Source organism: Stegostoma tigrinum, chromosome 2 (assembly GCF_030684315.1).
Source record: "Stegostoma tigrinum isolate sSteTig4 chromosome 2, sSteTig4.hap1, whole genome shotgun sequence".
Lineage (NCBI taxonomy): Eukaryota > Metazoa > Chordata > Chondrichthyes > Orectolobiformes > Stegostomatidae > Stegostoma > Stegostoma tigrinum.
Window position 1 is genome coordinate 14213039 of NC_081355.1, and position 27366 is coordinate 14240404.

The window sequence follows — 27366 nt, forward strand, 5'->3', positions numbered from 1 at the left end:
TAGTTGTTTCAGAGGCCAATGGCATTGGAATCTTCAGCTTGTGTTCTCATCACTTGCAGAGCTGCTGGGATTGTCAGTAATATGGGGTAACCCTTATTCTCCAGAAACCATCTGTCCTCTTTCCCTGTTTCTCTCTCTGTCTCTCACTCCTCAATAGATGAGAGGTTGAAATTCCTCATCGGAAATGCATCATGGCAACTGCTTGCAGAATTTGCCATTCATGTGCAGATCCATTTTGGATCAATTGGCAGGCTGTTTGGAGAATGGCACTCCTTTTCTACTTTGAAACTTCAAAGGATTAACTTTAAGAATTGCAATGCGAGTGCCATCAGTTTCACTCTGAACTTCGGGGGAGCCAGCAATATGGTTAAAGAGTGCGATCCTATCATGTTGCCACTTTCTGTAATTCTGAATTGGATGAATTCCCAGCTGTCCAGAAGGTGATTTGTGTGACCTGACAGATGAATGTCCAGACAGCACCCTGGATTATGTTCCTGAGGACCCCTGTGCTTGATTGACAGTCATGAGCAGGACTGCTAAATCAAGTGATCTTGGCTACAGTTTGCCCCTCACTTTTATTGTAAGACTTACTGTTCTTATGTTAAAGTTCTCACTCATTTCTTGATAAGATCTGAGCAGATACCTTTTGTTCAGTGCATGACCAGTTTCAATTGTTTCATTTCTTGACTGAGAAATGGGGGAATCTGAACTCCCTCCACCCAGCTGGAAGCAGGTAGAATATGAGTTAAAATCTAAACAATAGGTTTTCCCCACAGTCATTTCAACATTGCTATTTAGGTAAACAAAATGGCAGCTTAACTCATGCTGGAGCCTTGAAAATAAATGTAATTTAGGGCTTTTTGTTCTCATGAGAGCCCCAGTGAAGAATTTTTGGTCAACTCACTACTTGACAACAACAATTTGTATTTGGATAGCACCTTTAACCTGATAAAACATCCCAAGGCTCTTCACATCAGCATTATAAAACAAAGTATGTCACAGAACCACTCGAAATGTTAACTCAGACAGTCAGAGATAAGTTTTAGCATTGTCGAAAGCACGAAAGAAAGACAGGTGTAGGGAGGTGTTCTGGAGGTTAGGACTTGGGCGACTCAAGACACAGCCACCAACAGACGGAATAAATGGTACAATTAAAGTCAAGGATCACAAGAGGCCAGAACTAAAAATCAGCAGATACCCATGTTCACAGAAGGATTATCGGCCAAAAAGTTAAGCTTATGTCGCATAAGAAAGTATTGGGAAAGTTAACCAAATTTCAGCAAAGAGTTAAATCTTAAAAGTATGTCTTAAAGAAAGAGAAATGGGTAGAGTGACAGATGAAATGGCTCAGGGAGGGAATTCCAAAACTTATTACCCAGGGCCTTGTTACAGACAGCAATGTTGGAGTGTTGAAAATTGTGGATGCATGAGACACTGGAATTGAAAAAAGAGAATTCAGGGACCATGGTGATGAACATGCCCATTAATTTGTTTCTGAAGTCCTTGATGTTTTTTTTAAGTTCGTGTCCTCTATCATTTATTTTGTACAGCTACAAAAGTTTTGAAATGAAAAGTATCTACTTGTGCACAGCCATCACAAGACTTTCAGGTTGCTGACTGCCGATTCAATCTTGTGGTTTAGTGGAAATATTCGGTCTTGACTGGGAAGAGATTACAAAAATGTGAAGCTAGGGAGAAGTTTGAACATAGAGCTGAGAATTTTAAATTCAAAGCAATGCTAGAATAGAAGCAAGTGTACCAGAGTGAAAACAGTGCTGATAGGTGAATGGGACGTGATGCAGGTAAGGATAGGGACAGCAGAGCTTTCGTTAAGCCAAAGATTACAGAGAACACAAGGTACGTGGTCAAACAGGAGAATATTGGCATAAGATAACAAAGTGTGGAGCTGGATGAACACAGCAGGCCAAGCAGCATCTCAGGAGCACAAAAGCTGACATTTCGGGCCTAGACCCTTCATTAGAAAGGGGGATGGGGAGAGGGAACTGGAATAAATAGGGAGAGAGTGGGAGGTGGACCGAAGATGGAGAGAAAACAAGATAGGTGGAGAGGAGAGGAGAGGTGGGGATGTAGGGAGGGGATAGGTCAGTCCGGGGAAGATGGACAGGTCAAGGAGGCGGGATGAGGTGGTAGGTAGGAAATGGAGGTGCGGCTTGAGGTAGGAGGAAGGGATGGGTGAGACGAAGAACAGGTTAGGGAAGCAGAGACAGGCTGGGCTGGTTTTGGGATGCAGTGGAGGGAGGGGACGAGCTGGGCTGGTTTTGTGATGCAGTGGGGGGAGGGGAAGAACTGGGCTGGTTTTGGGATGCAGTGGAGGGAGGGGAAGAACTGGGCTGGTTTTGGGATGCAGTAGGGGAAGGGGAGATTTTGAAGCTTGTGAAGTCCACGTTGATACCATTGGGCTGCAGGGTTCCCAAGCGTAATACGAGTTGCTGTTCCTGCAACCTTCGGGTGGCATCATTGTGGCACTGCAGGAGGCCCATGATGGGCATGTAGTCTGAGGAATGGGAGGGGGGTGGAAATGGTTCGCGACTGGGAGGTGTGGTTGTTTGTTGCGAACCGAGCGGAGGTGTTCTGCAAAGCGGTACCCAAGCCTCCACTTGGTTTCCCTGGGGATCCTCTGAGATTTTGAAGCTTGTGAAATCCATGTTGATACCATTGGGCTGCAGGGTTCCCAAGCGGAATATGAGTTGCTGTTCCTGCAACCTTCAGGTGGTATCATTGTGGCACTGCAGGAGGCGGTTGTGGCGGGGGCGGGGTGTGAGGGATGTGTTGCAGGAAATGCGGGAGACGCAGTCAAGGGCATTCTCGACCACTGCGGGGGGAAAGTTGCGGTCCTCGAAGAACTTGGACATCTGGGATGTGTGGGAGTGGAATGCCTCATCCTGGGAGCAGATGCGGCGGAGGGGGAGGAATTGGGAATAGGGGATGGAATTTTTGTAGGAGGGTGGGTGGGAGACGCCTGCCCTGGTCGACCCATTGTCTCAGCCTATTCCTGCCACACCGAACTCATGTCCACCTATCTGAACTCCATTTTCTCCCCTTTGGTCCAGGAACTCCCCACCTACGTCCGTGACACCACCCACGCTCTCCACCTCCTCCAGAACTTACAATTCCCTGGCCCCCAACACCTCATTTTCACCATGGATGTCCAGTCTCTATACACCTGTATTCCTCATGCAAATGGCCTCAAGGCCCTCCACTTCTTCCTGTCCCGCAGGCCCGACCAATCCCCCTCCACCGACACCCTCATCCGCCCAGCCTAACTCGACCTCACCCTCATCAACCTCTCTTTCGATTCCTCCCACTTCCTACAGACAAAGGGAGTGGCCATGGGCACCTGCATGGGCCCCAGCTATGCCTGCCTCTTTGTAGGTTACGTGGTACAGTCCCTCTTCCGCACCTACACAGGCCCCAAACCCCACCTCTTCCTCCGTTACATTGATGACTGTATCAGTGCCGCCTCTTGCTCCCCAGAAAAGCTCGAAAAGTTCATCCACTTTACCAACACCTTCCACCCCAACCTCAAGTTCTCCTGGGCCATCTCCAACACATCCCTCATCTTCCTGGACCTCTCGATCTCCATCTCAGGGAACCAGCTAGAAACTGATGTCCATTTCAAGCCCACTGACTCCCACAGCTACCTAGAATACACCTCCTCCCACCCACCCTCCTGCAAAAAATTCCATCCCCTATTCCCAATTCCTCCACCTCCGCCGCATCTGCGCCCAGGATGAGGCAATCCACTCCTGCACATCCCAGATGTCCAAGTTCTTTAAGGACTGCAACTTTCCCCCCGCAGTGGTCGGGAATGCCCTTGACCGCATCTCCCGCATTTCCCGCAACACATCCCACACACCCCGCCCCTGCCACAACCGCCACCAGAGGATTCCCCTCGTCCTCACATACCAGCCTACCATACTCCGGATACAACGTATCATCCTCCGACAATTCCGCCATCTACAATCCGACCCCACCACCCAAGACATTTTTCCATCCCCACCCTGTCTGCCTTGCGGAGAGACCATCCGCTCCACACTCCCCTCCAACCCCACCACACCCGGCACCTTCCCCTGCAACCACAGGAAGTGCTACACTTGCCCCCACTCCTCCTCCCTCACTCCCATCCCAGGCCCCGGGATGACCTTCCATATCAAACAGATGTTCACCTGCACATCTGCCAATGTGGTATATTGTATCCATTGCACCCGGTGTGGCTTCCTCTACATTGGGGAAACCAAGTGGAGGCTTGGGTACCGCTTTGCAGAACACCTCCGCTCAGTTCGCAACAAACAACCGCACCTCCCAGTTGCGAACCATTTCAACTCCCCCTCCCATTCCTCAGACGACATGCCCATCATGGGCCTCCTGCAGTGCCACAATGATGCCACCCGAAGGTTGCAGGAACAGCAACTCATATTCCTCTTGGGAACCCTGCAGCCCAATGGTATCAACGTGGACTTCACAAGCTTCAAAATCTCCCCTTCCCCCACTGCATCCCAAAATCAGCCCAGTTCTTCCCCTCCCCCCACTGCATCCCAAAACCAGCCCAGCTTGTCCCTTCCCCCCACTGCATCCCAAAACCAGCCCAGCCTGTCTCTGCTTCCCTAACCTGTTCTTCGTCTCACCCATCCCTTCCTCCTACCTCAAGCCGCACCTCCATTTCCTACCTACTACCTCATCCTGCCTCCTTGACCTGTCCATCTTCCCCGGACTGACCTATCCCCTCCCTACCTCCCCACCTATACTCTCCTCTCCACCTATCTTGTTTTCTCTCCATCTTCGGTCCGCCTCCCCCTCTCTCCCTATTTATTCCAGTTCCCTCTCCCCATCCCCCTCTCTGATGAAGGGTCTCGGCCAGAAACGTCAGCTTTTGTGCTCCTGAGATGCTGCTTGGCCTGCTGTGTTCATCCAGCTCCACACTTTGCTATCTTGGATTCACCAGCATCTGCAGTTCCCATTATCACAGAATATTGGCATAGTTGTGTGGGAAGCACAGACAGGGGTTTCTGCAGCTGATTCTCTGGGGTGGGGTGTAGATGGATGACTTTACAGAGGTGGAAATACATAGCAAGTCTTGCTGATGGCGTGAAAAAAGTTTAGTGATATGGCTTCCATTTATGTTAAATCATGTAACATAAAACATAGAGACTCAGGTTTGTATTGAGACAGATATTGGAAATTTATTACCATCTAATTATGTGCATTAATATGATATTTCAGGCTTATATTCCAGGCACCGTGTGTATTTATATTATGATTGCCTCATATACATTGTAGAATGGTTGACTAGCTGGCTGGTTGTTTGGCTGCTGTCACAGATTGACTCAGTGAGTGTACAGAAATTAAGATGGAGACCTTTAATTGCATCACATGTTGTAATATCGTCTAGCTGTCTTGAAAGTGTAATGCTCAGGATTGAACTTGCTGTCTTGAAAACACAAGATTGCTTCCCGAGTTTTACATTTTGTGTGCTCACACTCTCCTTTCCCCGTCTCACCTCCACACCTCATTGTTCCTGAGAATTATCTGTAGGTTAGCATCAAAAAAGCTGACAGTGTAATATTTGTCACAGTAAAATGTGTGAGCTACTTGGAGAGGCATGTCAGGCAGACTATATTAATGAAGGCTAATTGCGGGCAAGGTCTGACTGATTCCATTCCATTAGTCTTTTCTCAAACGCAGGTCTTTGGCTCAGTGTCTACTGATGCTTCGTTCCTCCCACCTCCAGCCACACCTCCATTTCCTGTCTACTAACCTCATCCCTCCCCCTTGACCTGTCCGAACTAACCTATCCCCTCCCTACCTCCCCACCTGTACTCTCCTCTCCACTTATCATCTCCTCTATCCATCATTGGTTCGCCTCCCCCTCTCTACCTATTTATTTCAGAATCCTCTCCCCATCCCTCTTTTCTGATGAAGGGTCTAGGACTGAAACATCAGCTTTTAAGATGCTGCTTGGCCTGCTGTGTTCATCCAGCTCCACACTTTGTTATCTCATTTTCATGGCAGTTTTGCTCAGTGGTCGTTTGCCACAGGGTTCAGTGTTGGGGCCGCAACTGTTCACTTTATTAATGATCTGGATGAAGGGACTGGGGGCATTCTGGCGAAGTTTGCCGATGATATGAAGATAGGTGGACAGGCAGGTAGTACTGAGGAGGTGGTGAGGCTGCAGAAAGATTTAGACAGTTTAGGAGAGGCTGTCCAGGAAATGGCTGATGCAATTCAACATAAGCAAATGCGAGGTCTTGCACTTTGGAAAAAAAATACAGGCATGGACTATTTTCTAAACAGTGAGAAAATTCATAAAGCAGAAGTACAAAGGGATCTGGGAGTGTTGGTCCAGGATTCTCTAAAGGTTAACATGCAGGTAGAGTCCGTGATTAACAAAGCGAATGTAATGTTATCGTTTATCTCAAGAGGGTTGGAATATAAAAGCATTGATGTGCTTCTGAAACTTTATAAAGCTCTAGTTAGGCCCCATTTAGAATACCGTGTCCAATTTTAGGCCCCACACCTCAGAAAGGACATACTGGCACTGGACCATGTCCAGCGGAGATTCACATGGATGATCCCTGGAATGGTAGTTTTAACGTACGATGAACGGCTAAGGATCCTGGGATTGTATTCATTAAAGTTTATAAGGTTGAGGGGAGACCTAATAGAAACTTACGAGATAATGTATGGCTTAGAAAGGGTGGACTCTGGGAAGTTGTTTCTGTTAGGCGGGGAGACTAGGACCCGTGGGCACAGCCTTAAAATTAGAGGGGGTAAATTTAAAATGGAAATGAGGAGACATTTCTTCAGCCAGAGAGTGGTGGGCCTGTGGAATTCATTGCCACGGAGCGCAGTGGAGGCTGGGACGTTAAATGTCTTCAACGCAGAGATTGATAAATTCTTGATCTCACAAGGAATTAAGGGCTACAGGGAGAGTGCAGGGAAATGGAGTTGAAATGCCCATCAGCCATGATTAAATGGCAGAGCGGACTCGATGGGCCGAATGGCCTTACTTCCACCCCTATGCCTTGTGGTCTTATGACAGCATTCTTTCTAAACTGAGGCAGGGCTTAACAAATTTTGCCATTTGCTCCCAATCTTGTGGGCAAGGCAAGGAGACAGAACTCCAGTCCACCTCAACCAGAAAAGGAATCAAACCCACGCTCTGTTAGTGCAAACTGCATGGTACCATCCAGCCAACTGAGTTAACAGCCCACTCCGCTAGGCTTGCAACCCAGAATGGGAAAAGACTATTTGAATCCAAAATTTATTATGTTATTGCCACAGCAGTTGCTTAAGGTGTACTAAATATTCTGTTTTTGTTTAATTTTTATAACAAATCATTCTCCTACAAAGTGGTTCATTGTACTTGGAGTGCTTTGATATGTACTTGAAAAATGCTGCAAGAGTGTTTCATTCCCAGGCACTTAGTGAAATGTTATGGTTTACTAATTGTTTAACCATCATATCAAACATCTTAGTGCAATAGTGGCTCGGGTAGAATTATAGGTGAACAAAGCAATGTGCAATATGACCATGATACATAGGAAATAAAACAATATATTTCATATTTTTCCATTATAACCACCTTTTTTTCTGATTTACTCAAGTCTAGACTATACCTGTTGGTCCATTTGGTCCTAATTATCTCCAGATAGTGTCACGGTGGTCTCCTTTCCTTTTTGGCAATCACATAATTGTCAAATGAGCTCCATGCTCATTCAAATTGAATTAATTGACCTTTCTGTTTCAATGTTAATGTCTGTAGGTTAATGATATCCAGAACTGAATGAAGCCACTGTTCATTGGTTTGTGAAATCCAGACAATAAGTGAAACTCTAGTGACAAAGAGTTCAGTATCCAATTGCATGCTGATTTGAAACACCAGCCAGTTTACACACCTCAGAGTCACAAGGTAGATGACTCTTCACCACTGCCAACACTTCCAGGCAATAACAATGAATATTCAAACATTCAGAAAGCAGGTGGAAAAGTGCAGCCACTTGACCGTGCATTAAATTGTAGGGCAGAAAATCCTGAATTATTATAGAGCATCTGGGGAGAAATATGAACAAAGGCTTTTGTTGTATAAGTTTTACATTTTTTTTGGGTTGTTAATATTGTTATTAAAATTGACCTTCAAACTACATCCAATTTCTTTGGTAACATGCTATACCAGAGGATATTTGTAACTGATATTTTGAAATAATTTGAAAGCATGCATGACCTGTAGTTACCAAAGTTAGGCTTGTGTAACAGCAACTTAATTTGAGCTTCTTTTAGTTCTAACTCTCAGTAACATTAATCTGAAGACATGCTGTGGAGTCAACCTGTGAACGAACAATTTCTTTCAGCAAGATAATAAGTTAGTTTACTTCACAACTATTGGTCAAAGTTATGTATGTAAAATACAGTGATACAGTTATTAGCTAATTTACAGATATAAATATTCAAAGCAGGAAAAGATTAAAGTTATGTATGAAGGCAAAAGCAAGATCAACCTCAACTATTGTTGCAAGTCTGGCTTGCCCTGAAGATTCTCTTTGGAATTTAAAGTCAGATTCAGCAAATGAGATGGTTTCTGCAGTTGAATAGTTGGAGATGTTCTTCTCATTGCACTTGAGGAAGCAAAGTCCTGGAATGAGTGAAAGCTCCTTTGCTTCACTTCTGTGACACTACCGTTTGTGGCTCTTGCTGGCCTAGTGCAGTACAGCACCTGGATGCCATCCTCTGACTCCTGTTTGAGAAGTAATTTCAACATTTCTTTCTCGTGGTGTTCAGATGATTCTCCTCAAAATGGCTGTTTCCAGCCAACTTTACCATGATCAAATAAAATCTGCAAATGTTAATTTGGATGAACTTTTCCACAAAGAAGAAGGGTCTAGGCCTGAAACATCAGCCTTCCTGCTCCTCTGATGCTGCTTGGCCTACTGTATTCATCCAGCTGCGCACCTTGTTATCTCTGTTCCTCAAAGCAAGTCAATTTTGTCAGAATTATTTCCAATAACCCCCCCCCCCATTTGCTTTTGCTTTTGAGTCTTCATACATCTTGAGTGTTCAACAACCAATTCTTGAATTATTGTGATTGACTCTTATGATAACAAGTCTGAATATCTATAATTAGTTGCTTCACAAGAGATGTCATGTGGCTGTTAGGGTTCTTTTCATAAGACTGCTTGTGTCCATTTTAAAGACATATTAGCTATCTTTGCAACATATGTAACATTATGACTACACGTCTGTGACAACCAGGGTTTGCCGGAGATTATTCCTACAAGGCTGTATGGGTCTTCCGGCCAGATTCTAGGATGCTTACGGCCTAGGGTAAAATGAAAGTTCTACTATATTAGAACCTCATTAGAATATAGCTGAAGGCCTCGTAACAGGCCAATGGGTTTTAAAGGCTGACCCAGGATATTCACTGAAGACCTCTACACAGTCATGATCTTCAAGATTTAAGACATACTGGAGAGTTGATGGAAGAAGAGGCCATTGTGAGGGCCTGTCTCTCCGTTTTTTACTTTTGAGGCCATCCCATCCTCACCCCAAACTACAAACGTAGATCATAAAGGAGTGGCAGGGGCAAAATGGGAAATGAGCCCAGAGTGTGTCCATGCTGCCAGTAGAAAGGGTGACCTGCAGTATTTCCAGCAGTGGCAGGAGGGGAAAATCAAGTTACAGACCGGAAGCCACACTGATCAATATCATCTCTTTTTCTATTGCTCCTGAATGGGACTGCAGAGAAACATCTAACTGCAGATTTCACTCATTTATTAGGAAAGTATAGTGTATCTAATAAATTGGTCAATATATTGCATCTTTGATATTTAACCTTAGGGACTGCCAACAGATCAAGAGACATTCTTAGGATTTCATCTGTGTACTCAAATATTATATTCTTTGTGAAGGTCTACATTTTCTGTGTCAGTCAAACAATATGAAACATAAAAAGCCCAGGGATTGCAAACAAGACATTGTGACTGTTCTTCCTATATATCATTTAGAATTGACACAACCCATGAACTTTAACACATTTATTTAGTTTTTCAACTCAGAAAAATATTTCCTTGATTCATTCCCACCCTGTGTAATTGCCTCCATATGATCTGTGCAGCACCTGCCTTATTAGTAAATCTGAGTTAATGATTGTTGTTTTTAGATGCTGGGGGATTCCTTTAAATATGATCTATGAAGTAGGATTTTCTTACAGAGAAGAGATTTACTGCTAATTGACCTCTCTACAAACCGGTTGCTGTGGCAACATGCACATTAATGTGCTTATTATAGTCAAGCTATGGATAGCAATGGTAGAGGTTCCAACCTCATTCCCATCACGTGGCCAAACGGGAATCTTTCCCAGTTTCATTGCGCTTTATGTGTATTGGAAGTGTTTGCAGATTGATACCCAACATGTGTGGCCACATTACAAATACCATCAAGTCGTGGGGTGGGACTTTTTTCCCAGAGTTTCTGCCTCTGGGGCAGGGTCAATACCCACTTTGTAACAAGACCTCCCACTTGATTCTCTCCAATCTCTATAGAACTGTAAGACCGAAATATCTGGGAGACACACATTGCGTCACCTTTGCAATTGTGCAGAGAGAGAGACGTCACACCTACTCCAAAGGTGTTATACATCTATGAAGTCAAAAACTGGAATTTGTTCAGATGACCAGTCAAAGTTGTTGATCATATACTCAGTTGACTAAACACGAATCAACTGAAAACCACAGAAGATAGCAATTAGGAATAAGTACCCCATGGAGAAATAAGCATTCAAATATTTCAGTGTTGGTCCATTACGTTGCATTTATATAGTATCCTTAGTACAGTGAGCTGTGAGTTATAAGCAGTAGAATATATATCTACATATGACAATTTACGACAACCAATAACAATTCTAGGCTTGCAGTGACTTCTGCATTCGGTAGACCCCAACCTATGAAAGAGGATATATACAATATTCACTTACTCTATTTTGTTCATATTATTCTGTTGTAGAAGGCAGTTCATGCCTAAAAGAGTAACTAACATCATGAGACCAGCTCCATCCATCATGCTATAGTGGGCTGATCCTGAAAGGACCTAACTTGTATTTAATGAGCATTTAACTTGTTAAACTCTCGTTACACTAAATTAGTTGTGTACCAGTAGCTAACCACAACATGGACTTACTTTTATGTCAAACTGATATCTCATAAGAGAATATCATTTTTCTCAGATGTGATGTAAGTAGTAAGTATGATGTAATCTTCTACTTTGGCAGTCTCTCACGGTTCAGGATGACTTGCTCCAACTCTGAGGGCTGTTGGTTCTCTGGTGGCTGAATAGTCCAATCCTGTAAATGCAGACTTTGCCACAGGTGGGGGAGGAGATGTTTGAGGAGCGGGCTGGGTAGGTGCTCTGGCATCTGTGTGCTTTTGCCACTGCTTGTGCTTGGCCTCCATTTGCCAACCACTTGGTGATGCTCACAATAGTTGGTGCCTTTGCAGATGCTTCTTCTTGAGTTTGTGTGTACAAGGGTAAGCAATTCCCATGTGTGGGTAATGTTTATGGAGGCTTCCGGGGTCTCCTTGTGGCATTTTCTTTGGGCTCCTAGTGATTCTTTACCATTGTGGAGCTCGGAGTAGAGCACTTGTTTAGGGAGTCTTGTGTTGGGCATGCAGACTATGTGGCCGCCCATTGTAGCTGGTGATCGGTGCCCTGATACTGGTGATATTTGTCTTGGAGATGATGCTTATATTGGAATGCCTATCCAATCAGTGGATGTGAAGGACTTTCCGCAGATGATGATGATAACTTCCTGGGGATTTGACTTGCTGCTGTGCATGGTCCATTTTCTGATGCATTTGGGTGGGTGATGACCCTAGGCTGCTCCATAGACCATGCGCTCAGTGCAGGGCTTGAGGCCTTGCATTTTGAACACTTTGTTCCTCAGAAGTCTGAAGGCCTACGTAATAAACCTTTAGTGTTTATCAAGTTGAGGCTATCTTCGTTTTATTCTTGTGATCTGGGCATCATTGACTGGCCCAGCATTTATTGCCCATCCTTAATTCCTCTTGAGAAGGCAGCGGAGAACTGCCTTCCTAAACCACTGCAGTCCATACACAATATCTTTAGGGAGGGAATTCCGAGATTTTAAAGCAGAGACGCAGAAGGAGTGACAATATATTTCAAAGTCACACTATAGAAAGGTCACAACACTATAGGAAGGATGTGGAGACCTTGGAGAGGGTGCAAAAGAGATTTAGCAAGATGTACCAGCCCCATGACACATTCTCCCCTTTCTCGGTCCAGGCTTGAAACGTCAGCCTTCCTGCTCCTCTGATACTGCTTGACCTGTTGTTTTCATCCATCTCTACATCTTATTATCTCTATTGCATGTGTTCTGATGATGCCAACTTCAACAAGGGAGCCTCTGAAAGGTCCGCCTTCTTCCTCAACCGAGGATTCCCCAGCACTGTTGTTGACAGGGCTCTCAACTGGATCCAACCCATCTCCCCCACTTTGGCCCTCACTCCCTCTTTTCTCTCCTGCAGCAGCGGTAAGGTTCCCCTTGTCTTTACCTACCATCCCACTAAAGATAGAATAGGATAGCCTTTACTGTCACATGCACTTGCATGCATGCAGTGAAAAGTTTGTGTTGTCGTCTCTCAGTACCATCTTAGGTGCAGGATACCCAGGTACAGATACTTGTGGTTTCTACAGAATTGAAATAGTGAAAAAAAGACTAGCATGGGAATACAGAGTTTAAAAGTCCAGAATGCGAATAGAAAGTGCCTTCAAATTATTCAGGTTATAGTCCTTTTCCACTGAGTCCATGCCTGCCAGGCTTCAGAACACAAGGTCTTGCTGTCTCCACATGCTGGCCTCCGTCCAGGACTTGCCTTAAGGTCTCACTACCTTCTTATGAAGTTGTTTCTGTTAGGCGGGGAGACTAGGACCCATGGGCACAGCCTTAAAATGAGAGGGGGTAAATTTAACACTGAAATGAGACGACATTTCTTCAGCCAGAGAGTGGTGGGCTTGTGGAATTCATTGCCACGGAGCGCAGTGGAGGCCGGGATGTTGGATGCCTTCAAGGCAGAGCTCGACAAATTCTTGATCTCAGAAGGAATCAAGGGCTACAGGGAGAGTGCAGGGAAGTGGTGTGGAAATGCCCATCAGACATGATTTAAATGGCAGAGTGGACTTGATGGGCTGAATGGCCTTACTTCCACTCCTATGTCTTATGGTCTTATGGTCTTACCCCCAGCTGTCTGGGGCCCACTCTGGGCTCTGGCCGAAACATGGCTCCCAGCTTGGTCTGTGCTCGCTCTGCTCCCACTCCAGGCTCCTGCCGCAACTCGCTTCCAGGACATGGCTGCACTCGGTCTGCTCCCACTCTGGCCATGACTTGCTTCTGGGACTTGGCCCCTCTAGCCACAGCTCCTGCACCAGGCTGGTCTCAGATGCTGTTCTCCATTTCCTCCAGGTAGTGTACTTTAAGAAGCTACAAGTTGGGGATCATGCAGAAGATCGTTAGCCTCCTTTTCCACCACCTTTAGCGAGAATCCACCACCAGACACATATTCCCCTCCATTGCTATGTTTGGCTTCCGCAAGGACCATTCCCTTTGGAACACCCTGGTCCACTCTTCCTTCACTCCTAACACCAATCCAAAGCCCCTGCAATCACCAAAGGTGTATTGCCTGTCCATTTACCTCCTCCCTCCTCAGTATCTAAGGGCCCAAACATACCTTTTAGGTGAACCAGCACTTTACCTACACTTCACACAATCTAGTCTACTGCACTCACTGCTCACAATGTGGTCTTCTCTACATTGGTAAACAAAGCATAGACTGGGTGACCACTTTGTAGAACACTTACCTTCTGCTCACAAAAGTGACCCTGAGCTTCCTCTTGCCTGCCACTTCAACATACCATCTGTTCCCTGGCCAATACCTCTGTCTCAGGCTTGCTGTTGTGCTCCTGTGAATCTTAGTGTAAGGTCGAAAAACAACACCTCATTTTCCACTTCGGGCCTTCTGGACTCAATATTAAGTTCAAAAACTTAAGGGCTTGAAATCTACTATGTCCTAGCCCAACCAGTACACACCAGGACTTGTGATCACACAGACTGCTAGTAGACACAACCCATTGTTAGCCACCAATAGCCTCGGTTCACCCTCCCAGCCAGATCATTATCCACTGCTTTGTCTGTCCAATTGTTCTTTTGTCTCCTTGGACTCTATCTCCACCCATCGTTTACTCCTTAACCCCTCCCCTACCCTGTCTTCTGCATAAAAACTGACATCTTCCTGTGTACCATCAGTTCTGAGGAAGGGTCACTGGACCTGAAATGTTAACTCTGATTTCTCTTCACAGATGCTGCCAGGACTGGTCAGCTTTTTCGGCAATTTCAGTTTTTGTTTCTGATTTCAAGCATTCGCAGTTCTTTTGGTTTTTAGTTTCCAAGGTGTTGCCTGGTTTGGAGTGCACTAGCTATAAGGAAAGGTTGGACAAAGTTGGATTGTTTTCGTTACAGTGTCAGAGGCTGAAGGGTGACCTGACCGAAGTGCGACAAATGTTTTATAAACCAGCATCTATAGGATTAGAAGTGAGCCAGTTGAATTTATATTCCAGACAATCAAGATGTAAGCATAACTGCAGTAAACCCTGACCAAGTGAATCTTTGAGACATCAATGTCCCATAAAAAATTCTGTGTAAAAACAACAAAATACCTGCTAAAATCAATGTAAAAACACACAGTAAGGAATGGAAATGTAAAGCAGGGGGTACACACATCACTGTTATACTTCAACAACAGCACACTCAGACATCACAGTATATCGTGGTATTTGAGATATATAATTTTTTGCTGGTTTATCAGAAGTGTTGATTGATAAGGTGCCAGTTAAAACAAAGTTTACTACATATAAAATTATGTGAGGCATGGATAGTGTGGATAGTTGGAGTCTTTTTCCCAGGGTGGAAATGTCAAATACCAGGCAGCAAAGGTTTAAGGTGACAGTGGCAAGGTTTAAGGGAGATGTATGAGGAAAGGTTTTATGAGGAAGGTAGTAGATTCCTGGAACACACTGCCGGGGGACATGATAGAAACAGATACAATCGCAAAGTTTAAGAGGGATTCAGACAGATACGTGCATCTGCTGGCAACAGATGGCATCATTGTTGGCACAGACACGGTGGCCTGAAGACCCCACACAATGTGGAGCTGAAGGAATAGAGCAGGCTAGGCAGCATCAGAGGAGCAGGAAACCTGACGTTTTGGGTTGGGACCCTACTTCAGAAATGGGGCCTGAGTGAGTTATAACCCCACTGCAAAGCATGAGTGAGTTATAACCCCACTGTGAAGCTTATCTCTGACTCCAGCGCTGGCAGTTCTTACTATCTCTGAGAGAGTTATAACCTCACTGCGAACCTGCCCCATTTCTGAAGTAGGGTCCCGACCTGAAATGTCATCTTTCCTGCTCCTCTGATACTGCCTGGCCTGCTGTGTCCCTCCAGCTCCACACTGTATAATCTCTGACTCCAGCATCGGCAGTTCTTACCATCTCTCAGCCTGAAGAGCCTGTTCCTGTGCAGTACTGTTTTATATCCTATGTTCTGTATTCTAAGTCACGGTGATGAGTATTTTGTCAGGGAACATGCAGTTGGTGGTGTTCCCATGTATGTGCTGCCACAGTCCTTCTAGTTGGAAGAGATTGTGTGTTTGAAGGGTGCTGTCTAAGGAATCTTGGTGAATTTCTTCAGTGCATCTTGTGGATACTGCATAGTGCTGCTACTGAATATTAGTGATGGAGGGACTGAGTATTCGTTGATGTTCTGCCAAAAGCTTTATGTGGGCATCCTTCCCCACGTGGTATCAATAACTGATAAGTAAATCAGTAAGGATTGGTGGCAATGGATCAACTCAAGGCATCTCAGATAGTTCTGGTGAACGTGACCACAACATAAAGCAGGCTGTATGCAATCACAGGGCATCAGCAATATGTGTTCAATTATGAAAAATGTTAGTGAAGAGTTTGGAGGAGACACTTTATTGTTGTGAGTTTTCAAATTATATTGGTAACAACAGAAAATTGCACCAAAAAGGTTAAATTACAGATATCATACAAATTTACAGTTGAATTGAAACACACAAGAACATAAGATTTTTAGAGGATTTGACAAGATGGATCTGCAAATGTTACTTCCCTTGTGGTAGAGTGTAGGATGAAAGGCATATTCACATGTTTAAGACAGAGATAAGGAGGAATTCCTTCTCCCTCAGCGCTGTAAATCTGTGGAATTCTTTACCATAGAGGGCTATGGAGGCTGTGTTGTTAAGTATATTTGAGATTGAAATAGACAGAGTTTTAGTCAGTAAGGAAAGCAAAGATATTGGGGGAAGGGCAGGAAAGTGGAGTTGAGGCTTTTCAGATCACCCAGGGTTTCATTAAATCAAGAATCAGGCTTGTTGAGCTGAATGGCTAACTTCTGTTTCTACGTTTAAAAGGTCTCACAAATTGAATCATCATTTGTCCTGTTAGACATTTCAGCAGCTTTCACAGAGTTAACATTTCAGTTCAATGATACATCTTATACAACATTGAATTCATGCTCAGATTTAATTTCCTCTGAATTGCAGCCACAGATAAAACTCATGCTCCTGTGGGTGATCTTTGAATGAGGCTTTCTGCATTGCCAAATTGTAGCTAGCCAGCGAAGAATGTTTATAAGTCATGATGCTACTGACCTTAGAAAATACAGCCTAGGGAATGCAGCCTAGTTTTGCAAGAGGCAAAAACTTACCTTTGTACAGTATTGCACCAACATCAACTTTAGGGAAAAACAGTGAGAAAGTAAGGAGAAGGAAATAGTCTGTTAGATTTCTCAAAAAGCATTATTTTAATGCTGGAATTAACAAAGATGTTAAAATAAAGCCACAGATGCTGTTATTCATACTCATGAGTAATTTTTTCAGCAGCGTAAATGTCAGTAATTGAGCAACATGAATTTAAGGTCATTGTCAGAAGATCCAAACACAACATGAGATAACAAAGTGTGAAGCTGGATGAACACAGCAGGCCAAGCAGCATCTCAGGAGCACAAAAGCTGACGTTTCGGGAGGACCCTCTGATGAAGGGTCTAGGCCCGAAACGTCAGCTTTTGTGCTCCTGAGATGCTGCTTGGCCTGCTGTGTTCATCCAGCTCCACACTTTGTTATCTTGGATTCTCCAGCATCTGCAGTTCCCATTATCACTCACAGCATGAGATAATTTTATTTTATACTGCACGTTTTTGTAAGCAAGAATGAGCACTCTGAAAAAGCAGTAGGACCAGATTCAATAGTAAAATTAAAAAAAAGGCATAAATACTTGAAGGCAGAAAATAATGGGTAAGTATTACGGGCTAACTGGAAAGCTCTTTCAAACAGGCAATGTAAGTAAAACATACAGAATAGTTACCTATGATTCTGTGACTGGGGAAAAGCAGGAAGGTTTGAGTGAGAGGAGGAAAGAATAAGTAAAGTGCTTTTGCTTAAGCAAAACTTGTAAATCCATTTGGAAGGTGAACAAAAGCTGTGGCTGAAGATTTATGTGGAGGTGGTGGCCCTGCCTTCTTGGCTGAAAGGTCAGGAATAAATTTCCCCTCAGCTTGCTCTTTAACCTACTCATTTGCCCGGGGCAAGACCTCTGCCCCAAGAGATAGCATCAAATAGCCAGCAGCTCTCTAGTTCCAACAGTGCCACCTGGTGTGGTTACCACTACAGGAATGACTGGCAGTCCCTGATGAAGATGCTGAACCTTGTGAGGGAGCTGCAGGGCCAGTATGAGTCAGATAGTGAGGTTGGTGGGGTGGGAGCAACTGTGTGGGGACTACCGTGCATGGCCCACTGTTGGACACAGCACAACCAAACAGGGGCAATCTTTCATAGCCTTCAAGACAGGCTGCCAGATTAGCCCTCTTATAGGGAGCTGGCTAGGCAACAAACGCGGTACTACTGCCACAACACCCAACTTTACGGCTCGATCTTAACTTCCAGCCCGCTCTGAGGGCAGAGGGAGGGGAAGGAGATATCTTTGAAATGGGGAAATGGACAGCAAGAAAGGGAGAAGGAATGAGGAAATTAATGGTAACAAAATGGGAGCTAAAGGAAGGACAACAGAGAGAAGGCTGAGAACAAGAGGAGGGAAAGAAGTGGAAACTGGGAGTGGTCATTTTGAGGCAGGAGAGGAGACAGCATTTTGGAATGTAGGAGGAGCAATGTTTCCAGCATCAATTCAGGAGGAGGTTTGGCAAGAACTTTGGGAGAGGGGAGACGGTGAATTATCAGGCTCGCATGAGGGAGAGCGGGAGTAGAAAGCCAGCTTAATTAAATTGTTAAAGGCAAAGAATCCTGCTATGGATTCACAAGCAATAGGGGACAGCAGCCCAGTAAGAATTGGGAGTGTTATCTGGGCATCTGTCTCATTACTGTTTGTGGGATCTTGCTATGCACTAATTAACTGACACATTTTCCATATGCAATCAAGGCCACACTTTGGCCAAACCTCAGGATGGGGTTGTAGACATGCTTGCCGATCCGGTGGATTTGGTTGCAAACATTCTGTCACCTTGCTAGGCAACATCATCAGTGCGCTTCCAGGGAAGCGTCGGTGTTCTTTTCCACTTGTTATTTATATGCCTCGGTTTACTGGGGTGGTTGGTATTACTTCTGGCTTGGTTTCTCAGTGGTTTGTACACAGGGTCTACTTCAATGTGTTTGTTTATGGAGTTCCGGTTGGAGTATCAGGCCTCCAGGAATTGCTTGGTGTGTCTCAGTTTGGCTGGTGAGATTATGGATATGTTCTTCCAGTTGAATTCGTGTTCCTCATTGTCCATGTTCAGTGAGAATTGGTCATCTCTCTTGGTGTTCGTATATCAGTATTGTCAGTTTTCTTCCGGTTTAGCCTATGTAGTGTTTCTCACAGTCCTTGCATGGCATTTTGTATATTACCCCAGTTTTTCCAGTTTTGGCTATGGGATCCTTTACGTTCATCAGTAGCTGTCGTAGGATGGTTGTCGGTTTGTAGGCTACTCTGATACCTAGTGGTCTGAGTTGTCTTGTAGTCATTTCTGAAATGTCTTTGATGTACTATGAGGTGATCAGTGAGTCTGTTCATGTTGTGTCTTCCTGTTGTGGTCTGTCTCGGAGATAATGACGGATTGTATTTTTCGGGTATCCATTTCTTTTGACATTGGGGTCGTTGCTGGTGTAATTGAATATCTGGTCCTTAAGTGTGGTCTTTTATATACGCTAGTCTGGCGTTCCCTGTTGTTTTTGCATTCTACCATTATGTCCAGAAAGGGTAGTCAGTTGTTATTCTCTTCTTCTTTCACAAATTTTATCCCGGTAAGGATGTTATGTATTTGTCGGTGAGTTTCTTCTAGTTTTGTCTGTTTAATAATCACAAGGGTGTCATCTACACATCAGACCCAAAGTTTGGATTGTATAGTGGGGAGCGCTGTCTGTTCTAACCTTTGCAGCACTGCTTCTGCAATCAGTCCTGATTTTGGGGATCCCATTGGTGCACCTTTGGTTTGTCTGTATATGCTGTCGTTGAAGGTGAAGTGGGGTCCTTTTGAAGATGTTGGTGTCGTGGGTTGCCTGCTTACTTGATTCGTCCAGCGGTGTGGAAATTGTTTCTTTGGCTAGTTCGACCTTTATGGATGTAAACAGTGCAGTTACATCAAACGATGTCATCATCTTGCCCTCTTCAATCCTGGTGTCCTTGATGATGTTGTGAAATTCTTGGGATGAGTGGTTGGAGAGGGTAGTGTTGTCCACTAAGTACTTCAATTTCTGTTGTAGTTCTTTGGCAAGTCTATTTATTTCAGAACCCTCTCCCCATCCCCCTTTTCTGATGAAGGGTCTATGCCCGAAACGTCAGCTTTTGTGCTCCTAAGATGCCGCTTGGCCTGCTGTGTTCATCCAGCTCCACACTTTGTTATCTTGGATTCTCCAGCATCTGCAGTTCCCATTATCTCTGACACAATTTTAACCTCACTGTGAAGCCTCTTCCAGGGATGCCTCACTTGAAGAAGTTACCCTCCTCCCTCCGAATAAACCCTCAGGGGATCTCTCTCCCACTGCACCATCTATCTTCTCCTCTATCCATCTTTGATCCGTCTCCCCCTCTCTCCCCATTTATTTCAGAACCCTCTCACTATCCCCCTTTTCTGATGAAGGGTCTAGGCCCGAAATGTCAGCTTTTGTGCTCCTGAGATGCTGCTTGGCCTGCTGTGTTCATCCAGCTCCACACTTTGCTATCTCAGATTCTCCAGCATCTGCAATTCCCATTATCTCTATGTTGGTGTACCTGGCAGTGAGATATTGGGTCTAAGGGGGCCTCTGGTTTGTGTATCTTGGGGAGTCCATAGAATCGGTGTGTGTTGGATCCCTCTGGCTTCAATTTTTTGGTAGTCTGTCTTGCTGATGTCTGCTGAACTGTGTAATTTCTTCAGGGTCGTTGGAGTCCAATTTCCTAACTGTGAATTCAACTGGGACGACACATCGATAATTGCACAAGCCAAACAGAGATATGGCAAGGAATTCCTGGATGCCTGGTATTCCAACCAGAGCTCCATTAACGAACACACTGAAGTAGACCCTGTGAGAAAACCACTGAACAACAGTAACACCAACCACCCCAGCAAACTGGGGCATACAAATAACAAGTGGGACAGAACACCGATGCTTCACTGGAGGCGCACTGCCAATGTTTCCTAGCAGGGTGACAAAGCTTTGCAACCAAACCCACTGGCTCGGCAAGCATGTCAATAACCTCATCCACAACCCGAGCTCCAAATCTTCTCAAAAACCTTAGGATGTCCTGAACTATTTCATAGTAAATGACTTAATGATGCTGGCTGAAGAACGATGGCCAGGATCTTCAATTAAAATTTCTTACTATTCTATGAATACCATCTTGGATGGAATGTATCCAACCAAAGAGAGCACTGTTGATATCTCAGCTGAAAGATGGCAAATTCCACAGCACAGCACTCATTCAATACTGCTCTGAAGTTTCAGTCAGGGCCTTGTGTAAAGACCTGTAGAATTGTGGTTGGAAACCAATTTCTAAACCATTGAACAAAGAAGCCTTTAGTTGATATATATTCATGCCAAATGCATGGTGGCAATTCTAACAATTTGGTTGTTTATTTAGAATTTTAAAATTGAGCATTTCTGTTTCTATATAGGTCTGACATTCAAAGCTGTTCTACATGCAGCCCAAGTATCTCTTCTGTCTTTACTAGGACCACAACAATCGAATGCCCACATGGATATACGTGAAGTCAAAATATTGCAGAGAAAACTGAACAACACGATTTTTAAAAGGAGAAATAACGTTGTGCATTACTCTGGTTTTGCATTTAGCAAAGGTAGAGTGGAAATGGCCTTGCATTTTAAAGTATCTCAAATGTCAAGCAAGATGTCCATTGCCAAATGCCACAAGTACCCAAATAGCCTTCTTTATTTCAGTGCTAACGTCACAGGATAAAATGCATTTGGAATGGGGGGGGTTGTGGGGGCTAATGGGAATTTCAATGTCAGTTTGCTACTGCTAAATGCGGCCATTGTGTGCGTCTTTAAAAGACATCAAGGAGAAAGGAAGGCAAGTGAGCAGAAAGGATTGTCAGCGGTCACCCGCCAGGTTATGGCCTCAGCTATATTTGTCTGCACGCCTGTTGGAATCATTTGCAGGAACCTGAAATGTCAAAGAGTTTTGCTGTGTGGTTAGAAGCATATGAAAGTCTCCGGTGCAGTTATTAACCCGTAATCCCAAGCACGGATAAACATTTCACAGGCTGCATAGCAGACACTCACAGGACGTCCTCCTGAAGCAGACAATAACACGAACCAAAGGATTTTGTTGCTGCTGTGGGCTACTGTTGGTGAAAATTGAACTAACTAGAAGGTCTTTGGACTGTTCTGCTTCTCTTGGTAGTGAATCTGCCTCATCTGTCACAAGGGCCGCGATGAACACACCGCCGAGGAAGAACTCAAGCACATTGGTGTACTCCTTGGCCAAAGTGTTTGATTCCAATGTCATGCAGAGTCAGGGGCCTCCTGTGATAACGGGTCCCTCCAGAAGATTATCTGAGAGCACTCGCGGCACCTCCGGGGATGCCCTCGGTGTGATGGACGGTAAACTCGAATCCTTGAGCCAGACTGTAGAGAAACTCCTGGGCTTCCAGGAGAAGGTCGTTCAGAAGCTGGACTGCATCACTCAAGACGTTGATAAAATTGGGCGGAAGGTGGAAATGCTAACGGCCGACAAAGGAGAAACAGCTCAGGTCAGCAGCCGCCGAGAAGTCGAGCAGAAAAGTGCAGATGTTCCCGTCGACATTTCTGACATGTTGTCAAAGCTGAATCAGAGCTCCAAGGAGCAGACCAAGAAGATAGACGGAATGGAGAACGTGCTCCTCGGAGTGCAGCAAGTCATCAACTACCTGGGAGAGACCTTAAAAAATTCCAAAATTGCTGAGTTTATTCTCAAAGGCCAGTTCGCATCAAGGGGGAGAGGCAGTGACCCGCAGCGGGCCTTCAGAAAGGGAATCGCCTCACAAAAGTTGGCATTGAGAAGGAAAAAGGAGAAGGTAACTTTGAACGCACTTAACCAATTCTCCAGGAATATTAATCGCGCCAATTAACAACGTTATTTCCAATTCTCTTACTTGCGCTCCAAAAAGCTCACACTCATTGTGTAGTAGGCCTCAACCCTTGAGATATTCGATGCTAATGCCTTTTTTTAAGAAAAAAAAATTACTAGGGGTTATCGGTGTTATATCTTAAGTTGTGCCGAATTGAACGTTTGTGTTTTAGACCCAGTTTTGGTACTAATTGCTGATTACCGCAATTCCAAGTTTGTGAGGCAGTGTACGTGCGAGCCTCTGGAGTGTTCAAGGGTGACCTAAGGCAGCCGCTTTCAGCATGGCTTCAACTCCAAGAGAGAGAGTTCTTGGATGTAGCATTGGAGTTCGTGGTGCAGGCAGTCCAGGTTGAGGCTTTGAGGGATGCCCAGTACTGGTTTCGAGGTGAAAGGGTCAACTTCATCCTCCTAAAGTCTCCCATCCCTCTCCTTGCTGCTCTGCAGCTCCATGATTATCTCTTATGGTAAAGTGGTTGATTTAATAAGACTCACCTATGGACTCACTCATTGAGGTACATCAAATTCAGAAACATTAAAACATGTTCCTTTGCTGTGTGCAAGATCATCATTTGATTTATTAATCTGAAGCAATGCTGCATAAATTGGTCCCATACCAAATCCACCAAAAACTGCAGATGCTGGAAACCTGAAATAAAAACAGAAATTACTGGAGAAACTCAGCAGGTCTGGCAGCATCTGTGGAGAGAAATCTCTTAACCTTTGGCCGCTGGACCCAGAACTACTATACCTGCTTAGACTCCCTAGCTATTTCTGTTTTAATTCCAAAGTCACCAATGTTGTTTCCACTTGTTTCTTCCATTGCTGCTACTTGCTATATATGTAGGAATTTAATAGACTGATCTTTGGAAACTTATTTCTTCAAGAAGTGTTGGGTTTGTGATTTCTTCTGGCATTTTTGATCTGTATTTTGAGTGCTGCATAATTTTCATTTTGTGATACTTTAGTTGTCAACTGCAGGTCTCATTTGCAGCAAACCAAGTACTTACCATGGGAATTCTTTGAACTATTTTTATCTTCAGATCAAAAGACCAGACAGAAAACATGGGGTGGGGGGAGGGGGTGTGGGTATTGAAACAAAGGCCTGGGTATTTAGATCATAGAAGAAGAATGAGAAGATGTGTGGGAGGAGCTGCTTCCTATGACCTCCAGAAGAACACGAAACCCAACTCAAGGTTATCCACTGAACATACTATGCCTAGCAGACTTCACATTAAAATGACTGCTGTGACCAATAGTAATATCGCATGGGAGGCCGGGGCACCGTACATTTTCCATCCCCTCTCCATCTCGGGTAGCAGTGTCAGAAGACGAGTCAGGACTCCATTCGCCAACTTGGAGCCAGGACCCTGTCAGCGGATGTCCACCATCAGAGGAGGTGAGGAACCCAGAGTGTGACTGTCTCCAGCTCAGAGATGGCAGACACAGAAGCAATGACGCTGGTGGTTGTACAAAAGGAGCACATTGCCAGGAGCCGGGGTAATATGCAAGACGGCAGTGACTGGAGGAGCAGAGACAGTGAAGTCAACGCAGAGGGCAAGATGAACTCTTGAAGCTGTTTCAGTTTTAATAATATCAATTTAATATTAAATTTATTTAGTATTTTACCATTTATACAATTTATTCTAGACTACAATTTAGCACCAAAACGTGGCAACATTATCCATTTTCCACTGTACTTAAGTACAAGTGACAACATGTTAAATAAATAAACTCCAGACCAGTCTTGTGTTTGGCTGTCGTAGGCAACATTCTACAAAAGATACAAACACCATCTACCAAATGTTTACTTAGCTCCATAGCCCATTAACCAGGGAGTCCCTATCACTGCCCCATAGGGATTGTCAATTGAAATCCGTTAGATCATCTGGAAGGCTTTCTGAGATGATCAGACTCTTTCAAGGTGGAAATGGTGGCCACTGTAGCTAAATATTTTTGACACTGTTCCTGTTGATAACTGTTTTTGTGTGCACAGTTCTTGCCTGTCTTAAGGCCTCGGGGCAATTCTTGAACAGTCAGCTTTTTGGGGCGCTTTGCTTCTATGAACTTGTTTGACTTTTCTTAGATTCACATATCTGTGTAAGACTCCTATTGATGAACCTTGATAACTTCTTAATCAGCTGATTCCTAACACCATCACTGAGAGCCTTTGTGCCCACTGCTGGTGAAATTTTACCCACAGCTTGGAAGGAAGTTTGTGCCAAGTGTCCAGCCTGATATGTTTCAGTGGGTGAACTGGTATCTGATCAAAGGATGGGGATGAGGAGGGGATCTTGACCTCTTTGCTTCCTGTGCTAATTAGAAGATGCTTCCCGACTAGGTCATGCCATCCCTACATTTGTTCTCCCCACTGTCATGTCCACCTTAGTTCCCCCAACATTCTGTCTGTTCCCGTCACCCAGCAAGACCCCAGACTCACCTTGAAAACTTAGAATAACGAGAGTTGATCTCATTCACACATACAGAATTCTTCACAGCAAACCACAGGGTGGGTGCAGAAAGGATGCTTCCCCTGGTCAGGGGTATAGAACTAGGGAACAGAGTCTCAGATTAAGGAGCAAGCAATTTAGGATTGAGATGAGGAGGCATTTTGTCATTCGGTGTGCAGTGAATCTCTGGAATTCTCTGCTCAGAGGTTGTGGAGGCTCAGTCATTGAGTATGCCCAAGACTGATATTAATAGATTTCTACACATTAAAGACATCAAAAGATAAATGGATAATGCAACTAAATAGTTTTGAAGTAGAAGGTTATCGATGATTTTATTAATTTATAGAGCTACCTCGGAGGACTGAATGGCTGACTCCTGCTCCTACTTCTTATGTTCTGATATTCGTGTATTCTCCCTTAGTTTAGCTTAGTGGCCATTCATGGCTGTATTATTTAAACTGCAGCGGCAACTGTTACTATAGTAATTCTACAATGCCTGTATTTTAACAGCAGACCAAAATTATTGACATTTTTATTGATGTTTTAACATTACAAGAACGGGTCATGAAAGAGCAAACTGCTCCTTTGCCAAATCTCCTACCTTGGACAAGAGCCAGCTTTGGAACTTCGCACCTGTGCATCCTGATCTCTTGTATTTTTTAACCAATGTATGTGAGTCAATGTGTTCATTGTCAATTGGCAAGCCTATGTAAGAGCAGAAGGATGAGAACTCAGCAGAACTGAAATGTGGATTTATTGGCCTCTATTTACAATATTCTAACAAAGTGAGTCTCCTTGTTGCCATCATTGAATCTTCATTAGACATTAAAAAGGAAGCCTTTGGCAGAATTCCTAGGATAAAATCCTTTATAAGTATATCAGGTAGTGGTATAACAATAAACCACAGAATAACATAGCCACAAACATTGACCTTTTAACATATATTCAATCTAAAAGCAATTCTAAGAAAGCTAAGTAACATTTGGTTTAATCCACAGTAAAGAGATCAAAAATGCTATATTAACATTACCTGAACAATTAATCTTCCCCTTTACAGGGGCTCCTTGTTCCCTCCAACCATCTTATGCCCAATTTACAGAGGCAATCCAACTTTCCCTGAATTCACAGGAGCATACTCTGTCTCTCACCATCTCCCACCAACTTAACAGGAAACTCCCTCTTTAACATTTTCCTGATGATATTCTCCCACCCAGTCTCCACAAAAAATGCGAGCCCTTTGCTCATCCTTTTGTCTTTACTAAAATTTTTATCCCTTAGTTACTGCTCAGCTCCTCATTTCATGTTAGTCATTTTCACCTATTCCTTTTCCTCACTCATGTATTCCTTTCGTTTTCAGACCCCTGTTTCAGTTTCTACTTGCATTGTTAAGCTCTTACTCATTTACCAATACCTACAAACAGCTTTCACCCCATTTCATCTCTTGCCATCAGTTTATGTTAGCATGTTTTAGCTCTTCTGCCATTCATTCCTGTCATACTGGCAGCTTTTCCTCTGCCTCCTCAAGTTTCCACTGCTCTAATCCTTTCCTCCCATTCCATTTGCTGATCCTGTCTCTACCATTCGAAGGTTTGTATTCGAAATGCAGATGCAGGGAAGACCGTTCACAATTGTTCATGATTTGCAACAAGGAGAAGAATGCGACCACTCCTGCTTCCTGCCCAGTACAGCAAGATGGTTGCAATAGAAGGGTATGATAACCACTTGATCAAAGTGCTGAGATGTCAGCTCTCACCTAACTGTACCCGAGTATAGATCAGTGACAGATAAAGGAGGAAAATTGCTGGGAGAAAATATAACAGCACAATTTTGTTTTATTATTTTGCAACAATCTGCCCCAAATCTATAAATGAGGAGATTTGTTCAGTGGAAACTCCTGAACAGAAACTCTAGTCCAGAGCTTTACATGTTCCATTTCTTTTCCAACCCATTAAAGAAAATGAACATTTGTTTTTAATTATAGTGGTATTGCTCTGTTAAAATTATGTTGGTTACATAAAGGAGATGGCTTTCAACCAGAAACCAACTCCGGTCTATTCCTTCCTAGAGTGTCTTAACTAACGATTAAAGACAATTTGTGAATTGTTTAAAACTGCAGCTGATGTAGAAATGACTCGAAATTCTGATGGAAGATTTGAGTGCACATATTGAATTACGGATGGAGTATTGTGAACTTTATTATTTTTAGCAGTGACCATCT

The 27366-nt window shown here is 44.1% G+C and overlaps 1 protein-coding gene across 9 annotated transcripts in view; it reads left to right on the forward strand.

The window, feature by feature from the left end:
• The window catches only part of LOC125460867 (myosin light chain kinase 2, skeletal/cardiac muscle-like), a 257810-nt gene that overhangs the window by 99847 nt on the left and 130597 nt on the right, over positions 1 to 27366 (forward strand). For 5 of the 9 annotated variants that reach the window (XR_007249350.2, XR_007249351.2, XM_048549031.2 and 2 more), the window contains exon 1: positions 21703 to 22648. The exons of the other annotated variants lie outside the window; for them this stretch is intronic. Coding sequence is in view for 3 of the 5 variants with exons in the window: in XM_048549031.2 (XP_048404988.2) it covers positions 22028 to 22648 (621 nt within the window). In the remaining 2 variants the exon portion in view is untranslated. Of the gene's footprint in view, positions 1 to 21702; positions 22649 to 27366 lie in introns of those variants that run through there. 9 annotated transcript variants of the gene reach the window in all.